Source organism: Grampus griseus, assembly GCF_964374135.1.
Source record: "Grampus griseus genome assembly, chromosome: 1".
In the NCBI taxonomy this organism is placed as follows: Eukaryota; Metazoa; Chordata; class Mammalia; order Artiodactyla; family Delphinidae; genus Grampus; species Grampus griseus.
In genome coordinates this window covers 60,245,836-60,266,100 of record NC_139017.1, presented here as the reverse complement: position 1 = coordinate 60,266,100, position 20,265 = coordinate 60,245,836, and the positions used below count along the sequence as shown (strand labels likewise).

The window sequence follows — 20,265 nt, the reverse complement described above, 5'->3', positions numbered from 1 at the left end:
TTAACTAGTCTGAGTTTTGGGTGCTTTATTTGGAAAATAGCATTAATCACTCCAACCCTCTAGAGCTATGGTGAGGATCTGAAAATAGTGCATGAAAAGAAAAGTGTCTGATATGGTGCCTGGTACTTAGTAGGGGCTCCATATAATAAGTATTGTTATGTACAAACCTTGTAAATTTAGAATAACTTTTCATAGAGTGAAATAATCAAAACTGGTAAAAGCCTTTTAAAAATGTTTACCAACTCTCACAGGATTTCTATTGAACATGTTCTCAACATCACCTATGCTATGTGCTCCCACAGAATTTACCTCATTTAAAGAGTACCTGAATTTAAAAATAAGTCATCAATGTCAAATACTTCATGTAAAAATCAATCCACCTCTAAATTTATATCATTAATATTCAGCTTATACCTAGGTGAGTTATACCTATTCCAGGAGATAATAACTAATATTAATAAATAACTTGTGAATTTTGAGAGTATTTTTCTTTTATTCTTCAAGAAAAGAACCAAATAAACAACTCAAGGGTCCAGAAGTAAATTAATTGTCTAAAGTTTTTATTTTTACCTGATTATGATATATTTAAAATCCTCCAAACTTGAGAAAATTCTTTTCACTTTTGAAACTGTAACCTGGGACTTTCCTGGTGGCGCAGTGGCTAAGAATCCACCTGCCAATGCAGGAGACACAGGTTTGAGCCCTGGTCCGGGAAGATCCCACATGCGTGGAGCAACTAAGCCTGTGTGCCACAGCTACTGAGTCTACACTCTAGAGCCTGAAAGCCACAACTACTGAGCCTGTGCGCTTAGAGCCCATGCTTCGCAACAAGAGAAGCCACCACAATGAAAAGCCCGCGTGCCGCAACGAAGAGTAGCCCCCCACCCCCGACTCGCCGCAAGCACAGCAATGAAGACCCAACGCAGCCAAAAATAAATAAATTTAAAAAAAAAAGAACTGTAACCTATGTCTGATAGTGTGGAAAGTACCACATTGAAAGGTGAACTTTTATAGATCTGCACCTAGAAGCTGTTTAGCCGATCACAACTTACTGAGACAGATTTAATGATCCCTTCATGTCTGCTCTCCTGCCTTTAAAAAAAGAGATCAAGGACAAAGAGGATGGGTGTTCAATATGTTGTTTAAATTTGAGTTTGTGCCTAGAATGTTCTATGGTGTGTTTCATTAACTCATTATTATCTAGCATCCAAATTTCACGTATAGAAATAAGCCACTAGGTACGGACATACTATTGCTAAAAGGAAATTTGCCTCTGCCACCAGTGGTGGAAATTAGGCCTTTTTAGAGGCCCTCTAATTAGAGGGCCTCTAATTAGGCCCTCTAATTTAGAGGCCTTCTATATGTCACAGAAGATGGTGTTTCCTGTTGATCAGATGCATCAACATGCAAACTGATTTCAATGAGAAAGGTAAAAGGGGTTAACAGATGAAAGACTTAATTTAAGTCTAACTGAGGCAGAGTCTGTAAATAGTAATGCTTTTAATCAAGATAAACGAAGACTGGCTAAAAGGCAGGTAGATATTGTTTAATATGACTGGCAACTTTTAACTCAATTTTCTCTGAGAATTCTTCAGGTAGTCTGCAAATAACATCTATTTTTTTTTTTTTTGCCCAAAGTGTACGAAATACAACAAAACTTTAATTATTCAGAGTGCTCAGCTGTACTTATTAATTTGATTTTTTGGTTCACTGAGACTTCACTGTGAAGCCTTCTAATTTAAAACTTCTGATAGGGACTTCCCTGGTGGTGAAGTGGTTAAGAATCCACCTGCCAATGCAGGGGACATGGGTTTGAGCCCTGGCCCGGGAAGATCCCACATGCCGCGGAGCAACTAAGCCCGTGCGCCACAACTGCTGAGCCTGCGCTCTAGAGTCTCCAAGCCACAACTACTGAGCCCTCATTCCACAACTACTGAAGCCCATGTGCCTAGAGCCCGTGCTCTGCAACAAGAGAAGCCACCGCAATGAGAAGCCCGCGTACCACAACGAAGACCCAGTGCAGCCAAAAATAAATAAATAAAATAAATTTATATATATAAAAAAAAGGCTAACTAGAAATATGGGGAGTTCGATGGGGAGAAGACAGTAGAATCTCTCTCCTGAAGAAGCTTACCAATTAATTTTGTTTGTGCTCTTGGAAGCAGTAGCCATTTTCACCACCCTGGTCCTTGCTTTTGGGTTACAAATATAATAGAGATCTTTGTGGGGTTACTTGAATTTCTTCCCCTGCTCACTGAATCAATTTTCAGGTCTCATTGAGCCAATCAGCTATTTAACTATTAACTGTTCTAGGACAGTTAATAATTAACTGTAATGATTAACAAAGGACTTGTCTCTCCTTTTCACTTCAGGAATTATTTCATTTGGGAAGCCTATTTAGCACACTGATGGTAGAATATGAATATCTGATTTTTAAGAAGTAGATGGTCAACAAATATCTACACCTTTATCTCCCCAGAATAGAGAATACTGTTTGAGATGCATCATCATTGCTTTTTATAAGGCAGTGCAAATCATTAGAGCAAACCACGATATGTAATTTATGATATGACTGTACAAGCTTTTTATGTGAAACTCTGATTCTGTACCTTTCCTAATGTCAATGAAAATCCATTTTCACTAGTCTTCTTTTAAATTCCTATTAGATCTTAAACTAAAGCACATGACTTAGAGAAAAGAAATAAATATGAAGATAGGAAGCAGGAGAAGAAAAAATGTACTTCTCCAAAGTAGGAATTAACTGCTACTACAGTGAGTCCAGCATAGGTAAACACAACGGTCCTGTTTCTTGAGCAGTCATTCACTTTTTAGCCTGTGCAACCTGGCTCCTGTGCTCCTGAGAGCAGTCCCAGCCATCACGAGTCATCAAAATGCAATAGCCATGTTTTCTTTTTAATCTTTACTTTCCTCAATCTCTATTGATACTTTTTTCCTCTTGGTGTCTAAGACACAGTATTTTCCTTCTTTTTTTTGCACGTGTGCATGCATGCTTCCTCTCTCTTTGACCACTTCCCTGATTCCTCTGCTTCCTTCTACACCATAAACCAGGTGCACTGTTAGATCTGTCTTTGGCCCTATCCTCTTCCTGCTCCTGTAATCTTGTAGTTTCATTGATTCCCTCCACATGGGTAACTTAGTCCTAAATTTTCACCAGCCAGCTAGACAGATGTCTTGGGATTTCCTACCTAGAACCCCTGGGATTTCCTACTTGAACTTCACGTTGAATACATGTGAAGTGAAAATATCATTTCTCATTCTTTCAAGCCTACTACTTTTATGTTCTCATTCTGTTAAGAATCTCATCATCCTTCTTGTCACTCAGGAAGGCCCCAAATTCACTGTAATATTTGACCTCCTCCTCCACCACGCCCTGCCCCATTCTCACAAACTGAAAAGTTGCCAAGTCCTATTAGCTCAACTTCTTTAATATTTCTTAGATCCAACTTTTCTCTTACTCTTGGCGATTACCTCATTCACAGTCTTGTTATTTCTTGCCTTCCTTATTATAATGGCTTCTTAACTGCTCTCTGCGTTCAGCTGCTTTCTTCACCAACCCATTTAAATCACTCTGTTAAACTGATTCTATTAAAAACACCCTGCTCAAAACTTCCAGTCGTTCACCAGTGATTACTGTAAAATCTACACTCCTCAGCCAGGCAGTCAAGGCCCTCAACTAATTGGTTCTAGTTATTTGTCTAATCATTTTTGTTGTTGTTGACTTGTCTTTTTCACTTTATTTTCCAGCTAATTGGCTATATTCCAAACATGCCTGGTTCTCTGGTACCTCGATACCTTTTTGTTCATGAGGTTCTTTCCCCTATGTTAATCCCTGCCATTTCCCTTGTCCAATCCCTGCTTTTATAAACCTTGCTAAACTTCGAGCTACACACACACATCATAAATGTCACAAGGGAAATTTTATAATTCCATCAGGTATAATCAATTTCTTTAATTATTTGAAAAGGCACAGGATTCTCTTTCTCTTTTTGGTTATAGGGATATCCTTATCTTTCTTATCTATCTATATTGTAAGCTCTCTAAGGGCAAACATTTATCCATTCATTCATACCTTATTGTCTATTCTTGATAGTCTCATGTGACTGCCGAGCACTTGAAATTTGGCTAGTGCAAACTGAACGTGTAATAAATATAAAATGCACACAATTTCAAGAGTTAGGATAAAAAAGTAAAATACTTCATTAATAATTCTTATATTGATAACATATTAAATAATATTTGGATATACTGGGTTAAATAAAATGTTATCAAAATTAAATTTACCTGTTTCTCTTTACCGTTTTTACACTGTGACTGCTAGAAAATTTAAATTACTCACATGTGACTCACATTATGTTTCTTTAGGATGGTGCTGCTCTACATTCTATATGAAGTACTGGGGATATGGGGATAAAAAAAATGACACTGTTCTTCAAGGAACTCATGTCTGCTTTATCAGAATGTATATCAAAGTGTCGAGCACAGTGCCTTACTCCAGTGGTTAACACCTGAATTTCACGACCAAATATGGAGCTGCAAGTGGGTGGCCTAGTCATTAAGAACTACTGATTGGACAAAGATTAGTTGTGAAAAATTCTGTAGGTCTGGAAGGCAGAAATTGGGAGTTATGGGAATTGGAAGGAGTTTCTCCATTTTTGATGCATAATAACAAATGCTAACACTTTCAAGACTTAGGTAATGTATTTATATCATGATATAAATACCCAACACTTTGGGGGAGACAAGTCAGCTAGAAATGACATCTCATTACTAACATTACTGTGTATCTCAGAATCTCAGGGACTTGAGGGCATGGGGGTAGCTGCCTATGCTGATGAACTTTCTCTTTCGGTACACAGTGTAAGAAATCAATCTGCTGTTCCTCCCCTGCTGAGTATTGCAGAGACTTCTTACAGCTGAAACTCCAACTTTCACACTTTAATCAGCTAGAACCAGATAACATGCAGAATTTGAGTTCCATTTGGTTGTTTCATGAGGGTCTAAAAATCAAAAGGGAAAGAAAACAGATGTTTTTCTTCTCCATACCCAATGCATCATGAAGATACTGTTGTCCCACCAACTTGAGGTATTCCTCAATGGATTTGGTGGCAATGGTGTTCTCTCTGAAGATCAAGACATCATGCTCTCCACAACGATCCACCTCAGACATCACCAAGTCAGTCAGAAAATCCTGGTAGAATAATGTTCAGTTAGGCAGAAAGCAACTGAATAAATAATATACATTAGGAGAGACTGATGAAATATCAAACATCCTGGGAATGCTGCTTTAAAACTAAAGCTAACAGATTCATTTGAAAGAAAAAAGTCAGTCAGGATAAAATTTTAGGTGTCACCAATCCTAAGTTAAAAATTCCTTCAAAGGTTTTTCATCGCACTTTTGATATAGACTGTAGTTCTGAATGTGGCCTGCAAGTCTCTATATTTTCTGCTTTCTGTCTATCTTCCCAGCCTCATCTCATACCATTTTCTCTGTATTGCTCCAGTCTCAAGGGCCTTTTTTTTTTCGGTAGGTCCTTGAATACATCAAGCCCTTTCTAATAACAATGTTGTCTATTCACCACAGAGATTTCTGCAAATGCTGTTCTCAGTTCTGCTTCACTCCCACCCTTGCTCAGCCCTCACTGCTATGGAGTTAATTCCTCAGATCCTTTGGATTTTAGTTTGCACATCTTTCTTCAGTGAAGCCTTCTCTTACCAACACTGCCCCTGAACTCCACTAGTCAGGTCCCCTTAATACACATTCTCACAGCACAATATAACTTTTTAAAAATCTGCACTTTTCGCAGTAATCACACATTTCCGTAATTATTTGATTAACATCTGTTTTCCCCAGAAGACTGAGTCCCATGAGACCAAAGACAGTGTCTATTTTTATTCACCTCTATATTTCCAGCATTTAACTGCTTCTGACACATATTAGGCATTCAATATATAATTGTTACAAATTGGTCTATAGTATCAACATGACATTTCTTGAACTAAACATCTGAACTCATTTTCTAGCCTGATTATATTTATTTGTATGTATGTATGTATGTATCCCCATCCATCCATCCATCCATCCATCCATCCATCCATCCATCTATCCATCCATCCAACCATCCATAGCGAACGAAGGCATAAGGAGAAATAAAGCCCTTAAGAAACAACTGCTTCATTTCTCATCAGTCTAAGGAACTTGATTTAAAGTTCATTGTTTACTGTTCAATTTGAAAACATCCTGTATTTTGAATGTTATATATTCACTGGATATTTCAAAGTTGTTGATTTACTTTTATTTTAAAATTAAGCATTTTAAACATGAACGGGATTTATTCCAGGGTAGATCAACACTGTAAAAGAGTCGTAGACTTAGGAGTCACTACTAAAACTCTTGTGCTAAGGGTCAGGAAGAAACTTGGGGGTGATGGTAACATTCTGTATCTTGACTGCTGTGGTTTCCACGGGTGCATAATCTGTCAAAACTCACTGAGTTTTTCACTTTAAATGGGTATAGTTTATGATATGTAAATTGTACCTCAATAAAGCTGTTAAAAAATCCTACATATATCCTTGAACCTTGAGCAAATGAAGAACAGAAAGAACATATCCATACAATTTCGAAGATGAGACTCAAAATTTCAATGACACATTTTTAACACCAGAAAGCTCAAAATTATTATTAGTAAATTCAACCACCAAAATGATAATCAGTAGGAAGGCAGTTAAATAAGGGACTAAATATTGAATATTTGATATATTCTGATTTGTATCAAGAAATTTTAAAAACGCTTTATTTTATTGTTCAGTTCTACATAAATTATTCTAGCTGTGAACTCCTCTAGATCTAAAATACAATTTTACCATGACCAATTTGCATATAATATAATGGAGATTTAGCCTAGTTAAGTGAATATGCCTCACAGAGGTGATAATTACCACAGTTCAGGCTGATCAAAGACTCTATCAATTGTTACATCTGAAACTAACACATTGTAAATCAACTATACTCCAATAAAAATTAAAAAAAAGATTCTATCATTTGTTTAGTGTTCTTTATACAATTAGTATATTTCTTTCTTTTATCTTCCTGAACTTTTACTTCTATCCAGCATGAATTGAGATAAGGTTATCATGAGACAGCTAACAATTAAATAACATCCCTTGGTATTTTAATTCCAAATTTAGATGTTAATCTCATGAAGACTCTTGTTAATGACCAGCATGTTTCTGGAATACCTCCTTCTGTGACTAGCTGGGTACAGTCATGAGTTAATCTTAATTTAAAATATAGTGAGGAATAAAACCATCATACAATGCACTCCAGAACTAAAGATAAATAATCTTGAACATATTGTGGGATTATCCACCAATCCTACCATTTATTTTTTCAGACAATAAAGAGCTAGCTGCGGTATCTCTATTTCATGCAAATAAACTTTAAATAAATACTTGTTAGTCTCCATTTTACTTCTTTACTTTTATAATCTCCACTAATAAGTGGATCTAAGAACCACTAATAGGTTTCCTTCCTAATTCTTTTTTTTTTTGACCAATAGCAAAGCATATATCTCTAATTTGAATCTCCACAGTAAACATGTGTTTTTTCTTCATAAAAGGTAGGGAAGAGATTTTGGGTAACGCAACCCTCCTTTTCCACTTACCTTGGCTCTGCCAGTACTTTGAAGAATGTGCACTAAGGCACAGGCCAACTCTTCTTTATTTCTCACACTAATTACTGGTTCAAGAACAGAACACAACATGGTGTAGTTGCTGGTGACAAATTCTGCAAATTCTTTGTATTGCTCCATAGGCAGAATGGTGATAGTTTGGAAACGTGATTTAATCCGAATAGAAGGTCCTCCTGTCTTTCCTTTGTTGGGTGTAGGTGTACTCACTGGGTACCACTTTTCTACAAATTGGCGACCAGTCACACTGGCAGTAGGGATATTGACTAGCCCTACATAATTATTCTTGTCTTTTTTTTTCTTTTTTTCCACATCTTTATAAATGTGAACTGTGATGCTATGAAGAGGTGGAAGGCTGTAGAACTCAAAATGTTCACCCCAGAAAATATTGTCTGCTTTGGTCTTGCTGGTTGTACGAGCAAAGAGGGTATCATCAAGGCACAGTTCACAGAAATATTTCTTTTTAGGGGCAAGGTCCTTGGCTTCAATAATCCATAAACGGAGAACGTTTTCGGCTCGTCTGCAATTGTCCTATAAAGAAGTAACAAAGTTGTGTTTGAGAGTTGAAATCCCAGAAAGACAACATTTTCCTCTTAAAGTAGGTGATGCTATGTACTTCATTAAGGGCAGTCAAAAAATAATGAAGGGGATTGCTACCTCATTGTTCAAGATAATAGAAAGCTCTTAGAGAGCCACATACATTTTATTTTACTTGGGTTAAAAAAATATCATCCTGTAAGTTCTCATATAGCCAGTCTTGTGGCAATTGAATTAGCTTTCTGCAAATAAAACAGAGATAAGTAAGTAATTAAGAAACTTGTGTTCTAGTCCCATTTCTGTCTTGTACTAGCCTCTCACTTGGTCAAGTGACTTAACTTCTCTGAGTCCTCTTATCTAGGGGTCCCCAAACCCCAGGCCACAGACTGGTACTGGTCCGTGGCTTGTTAGGAACTGGGCCACACAGCAGGAGGTGAGCCAGTGGGCGAGCGAGCGAAGCTTCCTCTGTATTTACAGCCGCTCCTCATCGCTCACACAACAGCCTGAACTCCGCCTCCTATCAGCATTATGGTGAGTTGTATAATTATTTCACTATATATTACAATGTAATAATAATAGAAATACAGTACACAATAAATGTAATGCACTTTAATCATCCCAAACCACCCCCCGCCCCCCGCCGTCCGTGGAAAAATTGTCTTCCATGAGACTGGTCCCTGGTGCCAAAAAGGTTGGGGACCGCTGCTCTTATCCACACTGGTAAAATCATGATACTATCTGTAAGAAGATTATTTTGAGCATAAAAGGACAAAACGTATATGTGTTTAAAAGTTCTATAAAATTTAAGGTATTATTACTCTATTTACCTTCAATCAACTTACTGCTTATAGAGTTATACAATTTTTGGACATTCAAAGCCACCATTACCTTATTTGGTTGAACTGTCCTGCGAAGGTTTTCCATCCACTTATCTCTCTCTGAAGCAGAGTTACAGCTGAAGCATTTACTTCCACTTAAGTAGGTAACCTTCAACATAAAGATTAGAGATAAGGAAAAGGAAATGCAGGGCTTGGGGTCTCTATCTTCCTAGTTGTATCATGAAAGATTTAGAGATATGCTATGAACCCATATTATACTACATGGTAACCAAAATTATATTTGCTGGTTTTATGATATCTATATGTACATCCACATTCACTTTTTGTTTTGTTATCTAGTTAGCATCTACTAGAATGCAGGTATGAAGACAAAGGCCATTGAGAATTCAGCTCAGGAACCTAAAACTGGCCTACAGTTCAGAAAGAACAAAACTAAAAATCTTTAATTAAACTTAAACCTTTAAAAATTACCTGCAAATAAATATGCTCAATTCTGAGTTAATAAAAATAACTAAAAAGGGAAGAAGGTCTCTAAAACAGCTTATTTCTTGGGACTGCCTTCATTATGTTACAGAAGGTTACTACGTGAAACTGAAAAGAGTTACCAGTATTGAATTACTTTGGAACCCATTTCTCTTCTACTAGGCAACCAGTCTGATTGCCAATCATCTAATTAGGTTAGCCTGATGATTATTATCAATGTCCTTTAAAAATGAAGCATGTTGTCTCTATGCCTAGAACCTAACACCTGGCTGGGCATACAATCCGTTGAACTGAGTTCTACAAATATGGCAAAGTTCAAGTGACTTTTATACAAAAGAACACCAATAAATGACCTGTCCAAATTGCTAAAGTGGTTCATATATTAACTCAATCTCAGATTATAACCTAGTGAATCAGATCAGATGTTACATTCTGTCTAATATGGTAGCTATTAACCACATGTGGCTAGTGAGCATGTGAAATACTAGTCCAAACTGAGATGTACTGTAAGTGTAAAATATACATCAGGTTTTGAAGATTCAGTTTTTAAAAAAAGAATGTAGAAAGTTTCATTGATAATTTTTAGTTCCATGTTAGAAGTGGTAGGATTTGGGTTTAATAAAATTTAAAATTACACATGTGGCTTGCACTGTATTTCTGTTGGATAGTGCAGGTCCATAAGAAAAGGTATAAAACATCTTTCAACTTCTACAATATCTAACATAGGACTCATCACTAATAACTTTGTAAGTTTGTGCTCATTAATTAAATCATAACACTAACAAGTATATGGATGGTTTTGAAATTAAATTTGCAAATGGCCAATTGGCCATTTACTTTGGGAGGGGGAAATTACCTTATAAAAGGTGATGATGATAATTTTCTGGTGAAGGGCAATTTGTTCACTGAAGAAATTAGGCACCTGCAATGTGCCAGGGACTGGGCTAAGTGCTGGGGATTACAAAGATAGATAACACATGGTCCCAGATCTTGAACTGCCCATGTTTTAGTTAGAAAAATTATGGTTTTAGTCAATTTCCTCAAAAGGATCATTAAAATTGGGGGGTTTGGCTTTCAGGAGAAAAATAATAACATATTGTGTGATATCTTTATCAATAATAAAAAATTAAAATACTAACAATAAGTTATTATTAATCTTGTGACCTCTGCTGAGAATGCACTAAGAACCCATTTATTTATTTATTTATTTTAAATTGGGGTATAGTTGTTTTACAATGTTGTGTTAGTTTCTGCTGTACAGCGAAGTGAATCAGCTATATGTATACATATATCCTCTCTTTTTTTGATTTCCTTCCCATTTAGGTCACCACAGAGCATTGAGTAGAAGAACTCATTTATTTTGAAAGCAGACAAGCCCAAAAGGAATGAGAAGCCATCATTAATAACTTTAATCACCAACATAATCAGATTAGCAGATTTCCAATTTTTCCCCTGTAAGTAGGTAATTTTCAGCAACTGAAAACCAGTTAAGATGATCAAATCATCAATACAGTAATGCGATCATAGGAATACTGGATAGAAAAATCTCTTTGTTGTCTAACTACTCTTCCTTTTTCCTACACTTTTCTACCTCAAAGCAGAAGTCTTGTCCAAGGATGCTGCTATGGAGTGGCTTCACTGATACGGGCTCCCCTCTACCAAGATCCAGACATTCCACTGCACTGCATGGGCTCAGCAGGGATTCATGGGAACGTGACTCTTTTAGTTTAGGCAGCCCACGAGACCTAAAAGTAGAAAGAGATATTTATGGTAGTGTAATTACTTGGCCAACAAGAAAATAAAGGTCAAATGCAATGGAGGCTTAACCAAATGTATAAATGCCTAAGAGGAAAATAAATGAGCAAATTAACAGTTAATCTGTAACAATAATAATAGGACCATATTCATGTGGCACAGATAAGCCACATACATATTTGTGTCTGTGTGTACACACTTACTTTTTTCAACAAAACACAAAAATGTACTATAATTTTACTAGTCTCAAGGGAGCTTGAAGCTCCACCACAGACACTGTTTTTATCCACATTCCTGTGTTGGAGATGGAGAAATATATATCATCTAAGGTTATCTTACACATTTTTTTTATGCAAAGGTGTTATCAAAAGACATATCGTTTCTTTTACTTTTTTTTTTTCCATGCTATAGCTTTATCCTCTATTATCAGTGACAAAATAGCAGTGACTGAACCCTCATTCTGTTTCCTTCTGCTTTGGCAGAATAAACATACATACACAAACCCAGAATCAAAGCCAAACTTTTCAGCACAAGACCCTGCTTTTCCAAAGGTCTGATTTCCATCTCTATATGGAATTCTTTTCTGGCAAGCTTTTGGTTCTATCTATGCTTTACTGTACAAATATGAATAAAGAGTAAAATGCCTTGAAGAAACTTCCCACCCTCAAAAGAAATGTTCAAACTAGAAGAACAGACCTTTGTCAACACTGTTCAGGCATTCTGGTTGATTCTGTCCCCTAGTTGTTTAAAAAGGAATGCAGGGAAGCATGACTCTTGTCACTACAGGAGCTAGTACTTCACTGCCTTCCCCTTGGAAGAATCAATGAAGCCAAACAATATAAAACACAATATTCTTGAATCCAAAACTGGGTAGCTATGCAGTTTTACTCAATAATTATAGTATTTATTGACTGAAACACCCAGAGTTAAATACATATATTTCAAGCAGAAGTACCTAGTAATGGGGATAAAAAGAAATGCCTTGTGGAAAGACATTTGTTTTTGTAAAACACATTAAATAAGCAGCTTCATTCATTTCCTTGAAATAACCATGTTAACTTAAAAAGGAACCAAAATACTTAATGCCAGAGTAGCTTTCAGTTAAATTATAAAGTAATGAGATATAGGAGACTAGCACGAAAGGCTGCTCTTTCCCTTCTGTTTCCATTCTAACACTGTTTAATCAAACTCCATACAGTAAAAAACATTTTAAGCAATAGGACCTTAGTCCATTCTTCTTTCCACACACAAAAATGTGTGTTCTAATGTTCAGCAATCTTTTTATGGTCAAAAATTCAATAATTATATTTACCATTGATAATACAAAGGATGCACAAAAGCCACCTAATGTTTTGCACCTAAAAATATAACAATGTAATGGCTCCACATTTATTTCCTTTTGTTCTACTGGATAAGACAATGACATGTTATATACTGTCAACAGAGCATATCAACTATAAATAACTAAATGCAAAAACAAATTTTAATGTAATTACCATACAAACTTTCCCAATATGCTTCATAGGAAGCCTGGTTGAGGCAACAGGATACTGTAATCTTTTCTAAATACATGAAACAACAGTTCCAGCCCGTTTTTCCCAGGAGGAGTTGCTTGTAGGGGAAAAGGCTATCCTGCTCTGGGAGTGAGTCTCTCAACAGGGAAGATGAAGGCATATTTAAAATAGGAGGTACAAAATAAGGCTTACTTTTTTGTTTTAAATTCTTTAGGAAAATATTCTAAAACATAAATTAATTTTATCTCAAACCAAATAAATGTCTACCTACATGAAGCAACTGTACAGCCATCTTGCAGTGCACCCCAAAATCATAGCGGTGCCACATGTCATGGTACAGCAAATCACTTTCTGAACTACATCTCAGAAAACAACTCTGTGTTTAGAAGACAAGAACCAATAGAAGATGGTTTCCCCTGCTGCCTTTAGTTACTGATAACATCTCTGGATAAATGTTTTCCAGGTGTAATTTCAAGTCTTCAGTAGAAGCAGAACAGAAACACATATTACAGAACATGAAGTCATCTTCCAAATAGGCTGCAGGACAGGTAATATTCTTCTCTTCCTCAGGCTGCATCCAGCCCCTCAGGTAACAGAAACAAGGTTCCTGGGCTCTAGGCTGGGCCTGTTGCCATGGTGCTACACCTATAAGGAGATTAGAGCCAAAGGCAGCTGGGAGAAGCTGCAGCTTGAAGGACTCAAGGAGCATGCTCTGCAAATGTAACCATTTTAAGACAGAAAGGAAAGAAAAGCGAGGCTCCACCCATTTCCATGAACAATTTTGGAGTCAAAAGCTGTAGGAAAAAAACTGAGGCAACTCTGGGGGTGGAGGAGAATCTCCTAACTGTGCTAGAGAACGAAGCTGCGAAGCTTTCGATGTTTCCTAGATGATCCCCAGCCCGCTACTAAAAGGTATTTGCCACATCCCACCTTGCAAGTACAATCTTTCTCTCACATCCGTTTTATTTCCTTTGCAGTTCTTATTCTAGTTTAATGTTTCTAGGTACTATTTTCATTAACTTATCTGAGTTACATTTTTTTTTCTTTTGGAGAGAGTTGGATAATTTTATTCACTGTATTTCCAGTGCTGAACAAATGTCATTTTGACATTTGTTGATATCTGTTTATGGCTGTATCTGGAAGGTTTAACTTCCAAATACAGCCATAAACAGATATCATAACCAAGCCACCTGGAATTAGAATTCAAAATTCTTCCTGGTTACAGAAATTTCAGCTGTTAATATGTATAGTTCAGGGTCTCCTATTGTTCAGCATTTATGTATGTTTGTGTGTATATACACACCTACGCCCATGAACTGAACACCAAAGTTGCTAATATGTGCAACATTGCTAATGAATAAATAAGCAAGCCCTTCCTGTATTGGGAAGAAAGTGTCTTGGAGAAGACAGAAGTAATTCCCAGAGAAGCAGGATTACAGTAAACAGGAAGATCAAGCAGCCTGGGAGTGGCAGCGGTGGGGAGGCATTATCTGTGCAAATATTTCTATATAATAGCATTAGTAAGCCCAAGTCCCCTCTAAGCATGTTTACCTCCTCCTGTACCTTCCTATGAGTTGATTTTTCTTAGATCTGCTAATTAGAGTTTTAGCAGCTCTGTATGGCACTACAGTTTACTTCTCTAATGGAAAGCGGAATGTGGATTTATTGAGAGAAAAACAGGAGTTTAAAACGACGCTTCCCAGTCCAATCTGACAATGGCCATCAAGGAACCTAACCTCAAAAGTGGACGTTGTGAATCCCTTGACTACTGGTTCTCTTCCCAACCCCTGCACCCCTACTCCCCAACCCCCATCATCCCAAACACCATGGAATAATTCAGGGCTCAATGTGATAGTTAAGGGTTAAAAATCTAATTGCTTTGCTGATGAAGATTACCTGCTGCTTCTGACCTATTTAAGAGAGAAACTACAAGGCAGGAATAGCTTTCTATTACCCACTACAGTGAATTAATATTATATTGCTTTAACCCACATCACTATCTGAAATCAATCTTACAAGACAAAAGTGAAGGGGTTGGGGGTGAGGAGCCAACACACACACCACTGGATTCACTGAAGAAAAAAAGGAGTCAAAGAACTCTGATTAGTGCAATGTTAAGTAAAACAGCTGGATTTTTCCCAGCTCAACCATCCAATTTTTTAAAAAGCATACTTCCCCCAAAGCACCAGTGGTGCTTGGATGTGCTAGCTCCATCTGCCACATCTTTACAGATTCAGTTCCAAATGTGGGAAACTTTTAATTAAAAATATAACTGAAAAAAATGCTTATTGCCACACAAAATCCTGTACTCCACTGCAGGTGAATTTCTGCTTGGCGTGGCAGTTATGATTCTAGACTGCTTTGCTGAGTTCTTGGAAAGACAGCTCAGCCATAAACTGAGTACAGCAATATACGTTTGTATTCACCAGTATGTGTTCCTAAGGCACTTTACCTTGTTTGAAAATTTCCCAGGTAGAAATTAATAATATTCAGTATCCTAATACTCTACCAATAAACTTACAAAGGGTCTAATCAGTTTTTTAAAAGTTGCATCTGAGCTTTCACTTTGGGAAAAAGGCAGCTTTACTTGCTCCCCAGATTTTATTGTTTTTCAACCTCGTATCTGTGAAACTATCCAACTGATGTTTTCTGTTTGAAAGAGCAGATCCTTTCCTATAGTACTGAATATAAAGCTTTTCCTACCTGGATTAAAAAAAAAAAAGAAAAGAAAGAAATTAGAGCTCATTCATCAGAGTTCTGCTTGTGTGCTAAAAAAAATGTGCCCCCGAGGATCCTGACAGCCCTAGCTGCACTGATTTACCTGCTGCAGTTAAAGCCAGTCCTTACTGCTTATACTACTCACTGGTTTTTATGTTTACTTAAAAAAATACCATACAACCACTCACACAAAAAGCTATTATGGGGGCTTCCCTGGTGGCGCAGTGGTTGAGAGTCCGCCTGCCGATGCAGGGGACACGGGTTCGTGCCCCGGTCCAGGAAGATCCCACATGCTGCGGAGCTGCTGGGCCCGTGAGCCATGGCCGCTGAGCCTGCGCGTCCGGAGCCTGTGCTCCGCAACAGGAGAGGCCACAACAGTGAGAGGCCCGCGTACCGCAAAAAAAAAAAAAAAAAAAAAAAAAAAAAAAAATGCTATTATGAAAACGTAACATGTACTGCTGATCTTCCTTCTCTCTGTTCTCAGCCTCTGTTCTGACAGGATAGTCTAATGAACCCAGCTGCTAATGGTAAAGAAGGATGTTTGTCAGTCTGAGTTTTCACTTAAACTCATGGTAAGGAAATTTATCATCACAGTCAAAAACGACATTCAACCTATTTTTGGTACATATACATGTATACAGACAATTAAGACAAGCACAGAATGAAGACAAGATTATAAATATTAAAACATGTTCTGAAGGGCAGAAAACTCAACCAGCCTCCAATATGACAGGCACTAGGGAACAATCTCCTTACAGAAACTGTACCATATTGTAACACACCTTTTTTGTTCTTAAATTGCAAATGGAATAAAATCTACTAGTGCCTATTAAACAAATTCAATGTAAACACAACTATACTGAATTAAAAAAAAAACCATGAAACTAAACCAAACCACACTCATAAACCACTCAATTAACATACTTACTAGTGTAAGAGTGAGTGGAAAGATTAGGTTTTTTTTTTTTTCTGAATTTAGGCTTTCAGCCTCATCATTACCGTAAAATTAAGTATGGGTGAAAAGAGGGTAAGCAAGTTAGAGGGAATTCCCTGGTGGTCCAGTGGTTAAGACTCTGTGCTTTCACTGCCAAGGGAATGGGTTCAATTCCTCGTCAGGGAACTAAGATCCCACAAGCCGTGCCGCGAGGCCAAAAAAAATAAAAAAATAAAAAAAGAAGTTAGACACGGATGAAGTTCAATGACACTTACTTCTAATCATCCCTAAATTCATGACTATTTGCTTTCCCATTAGTTTCAGCCATTATTTGGTTGAATAAATGAATATATGTATGAATCCATCTATCCATTCAATAGTTACTTTGTGTACATTATGTGCCAGGCACTATACTAGATACCGACGCAAGGAAACAAAGGTGAAGAAGAAAGACAAGGTCCTTGTACTCACACACAGTTTATAATCTAGTGAGTTAAAAATCTATTATAATACAATGGGATAAGATCTAGGAAAAAGGATCCAATAGTGGCTCTGTGGGCACTTAGTAGGGGTCCTGGATCTTCAGCTGGGGATTCAAAGAAAGTTTCTTGGAGTTAAAAGTAATGTGAAGTTGTGAACTAAAGGATGGAGTGGAATTAGCTCTATGAGGATGTGGAGGTACTGAGCATTCTAGAGGGAATGGCCAGCATGTGAGAAGGCCTGTAGTGAGAACATACAAATCTGGGGTGTTTGAGGAACTGAAAAGAATTCAGCGGTGTGGCTCTGGTGCAGTGTGGATGTGTGTTGGGGCTGAGAGAAGAGGTATGGGGAATAATGAGGCTTGAGAGATACCATGATGGGACCCGTAGTAACGTGGGTGTTCCAATTTGATCACAAGGCCAGTGGATGGACATAGAAAGGTTGTGGGTGGTGGAAGGTGAATGACATGATCAGATGTGTGCCTTGGCAAGAGTATACTTTGGCTAAAAAGTGGAGAAAGAGAGGGGTACACAGAGGAGAGAGAAATAATGAAAGACTTAGAGACTGGTTCATAGGTTATGATAGTAACCTGAGTAAAGATCACAAACTAGATCAGCAGAAATACAGAAGTGGATGGATTTGGGGGTAATTAGGCAGTAAATAGGCCTTAATGACTGCAATGCTGGAGGCATCAGGGAGAGGATAGAGTCAAGGTTGAGCCACTGGGTAGAAAGATGGTAATGTCCTTTACAGAGATGGGAAGTGAGGGGCAATGTTGGTTGAACCAAGGGGGGAAATAAAATCAAGTTTAGTACAAGTTTGAGGTTCCTATGGGAGTAGATGTTTGCCGCAGACTGAATGTCTCACCCCAAAATGTATGTTGAAATGCTAACCTCCAATGTGATTGTATCAGGAAGTGTGACCTTTGGGAGGTGATCAGGTCAGGGGGGTGGAGCCCTCGTGAAGGGGATTAGTGCCTTTATAAAATAGACCCCAAAGAGATCCATCACCCATTCCCCCATCTGAGGACACAGAGAAAAGGAAGCCTTTTGAACCAAGAAGCAGGTTCCTACCACACACTGAATCTGCCAGAACCTTGATCTTGGACTTCCTAGCCTCCAGGACTGTGAGAAATAAATTTCTGTTGATTATAAGCTATCTAGTCTATGATGTTTTATTACTGTAGTCTCAACAGACTAAGACAATGTGAATACTGAAATAGAACATGTAGACTGAGAAATGCTAACATTTAAATCTACAAAACTGACAGCAGAGACTGAAGAATCTGAAAGACAGAAGGAAAACCAGGAGACTCAAGTATCATAAAAGCCCAGGGAAGAGAACTCTTAAAAGGATGGTTGTCCATTACTGTAGAAGATAGAGTGTGTTAAAATATTAACAGTAGCCACTGGGTATATGAACTGAGAGATAATTGGAGATAACTGTAGCAGTTTCAGTGAAATGACGAGGACAAAAATGAGACTCCAGACAGTTGAGAAAATGAATGGGATATGAGAAAGTGGAGACTAACTCATAAAGTCTGATGGTGAAGGGGTGACAACTGGGAAACAGCTACAGGGAGGCATGAGGTTGAAATGGGGTTGAAGGAGGTATTCTCTAATTATTTTTTCCCCTTAAATAATAAAGTAATAAATGCTTTCGGTAATAAATGCCAAGAGCTCAGAAGGACAGAAGGTGAAAAATAAGGGTACCTCCCTCAATCTCCTACGGAAAATACTATTAATGATTTTTGTGACCCCTCCAGAAATTTTTTGTACACAGACAACCAAATATTATACATATACATATATGTGTGTGTATGTGTGTGTGTGTATGTATGTATACACATACAAATGAGATTCTACCATACTTTTTTTCCTTAAGAGTATATTTTGGAATTTTGTCTACACTGGAACATATAGATATAAATTGCCGCTTTTTAATGATCACTCTGAATTCCCTTATATGGGTCTATAGAAGTTTAACCAATCCTTGATGACCATCTAAGTCTCTTTTCTTTTCTCTTTTTTTTTGGTGATCACCACCAACGTTCAAAAAGTATCTTAGTACATATACCTTGAAGCACATGTGCACGTATTCATGCTTTAAATTTCCAGGTGTGAAACTGCTAGATCAAAGGGCACATACATTTAAAGTTTTGATATTGCTAATTTATCCTCCATAATAGATGGCATCAATTTAAAGTCCTACCAATAGTGCATGTTTCTATACACTATCACCAAAATGAGATATGGCTACACTTCAAACATCTTTGCCAGTATAATTGGTAAAAAAGGGTATTTCATTTCTATACTATTGCTTTAGTATGAATTTCTTTAGTTATGAGGTTGAGAACATTTAAACATGTATATTGGCAATCTCAGTTCTCTTTTCTGTGAATTATGAACTGTTATTTCATGTTCTTAAACCATTTTTCTAATTGTTTAACAACTGATATGTATTGATAAATATTACGTAAATTAAGTAAATTAGTACTTTTTCTGTCATATTTGTAATTATTTTCCCCAGTTTATGCTTAGAAAAGGTTCTTCCATTCCAAGAGCATAAGAAATCCAGCTATATTTTCTTTTACTGATTCTATTTTAATTTTTCATCCAAACCACTTGGATTTGGAGGGAAGGGAAGATGATAGGAGCATAGTAGGGAGTTTGCTTTATATTTTACCAAATCGTGAAAATATAATGACCATAAATTGACTCACTGATTATTACTGCATAGTATTCTACTCTTATTAAGAGTTGTTGTTTGGGGCTTCCCTGGTGGCACAGTGGTTGAGAGTCCGCCTGCTGTTGCAGGGGACACGGGTTCGTGCCCCAGTCCGGGAAGATCCCACTTGCCGCGGAGTGGCTGGGCCCGTGAGCCATGGCCGCTGAGCCTGCGTGTCCGGAGCCTGTGCTCCGCAATGGGAGAGGCCACAACAGTGAGAGGCCCGCGTACGGGAAAAAAAAAAAAAAGTTGTTTGAATATGTTTGTGTGTATATATATGTGTATGCATGACTTTTCCGTTTGATCTTTCCTTCTTTCTCAATCATTTTCTCAGCAGGTTAGGCTTCCTATCAACACATGCAACAAAGAGGATAATGGAAAAGGCAATCAACTTGGACTCAAAAGCCCTACGTATTCATGTCAGCTCAAATCACTCACTAGCCATGTGATGTGGAACAAATAATTTATTCCTTCTAAACCTTAGTTATCTCATTTGTAAAATGTGGATAATGATTTCTGTTCCTATACCTCCCACAGTTATTGTGAAAATCAAACACAATCATCTATGATTT

The 20,265-nt window shown here is 37.4% G+C and overlaps 1 protein-coding gene across 2 annotated transcripts in view; it reads right to left on the bottom strand.

The window, feature by feature from the left end:
- Positions 1–20,265, bottom strand: part of RASAL2 (RAS protein activator like 2) — a gene marked incomplete at its 5' end in the record, with an annotated part of 384,612 nt that overhangs the window by 30,332 nt on the left and 334,015 nt on the right. For both annotated transcript variants that reach the window (XM_082663871.1, XM_082663872.1), the window contains 4 exons: positions 5,065–5,209; positions 7,683–8,237; positions 9,132–9,230; positions 11,157–11,310. In XM_082663871.1, coding sequence (XP_082519997.1) covers positions 5,065–5,209; positions 7,683–8,237; positions 9,132–9,230; positions 11,157–11,310 — 953 coding nt within the window. The remainder of the gene's footprint in view (positions 1–5,064; positions 5,210–7,682; positions 8,238–9,131; positions 9,231–11,156; positions 11,311–20,265) is intronic.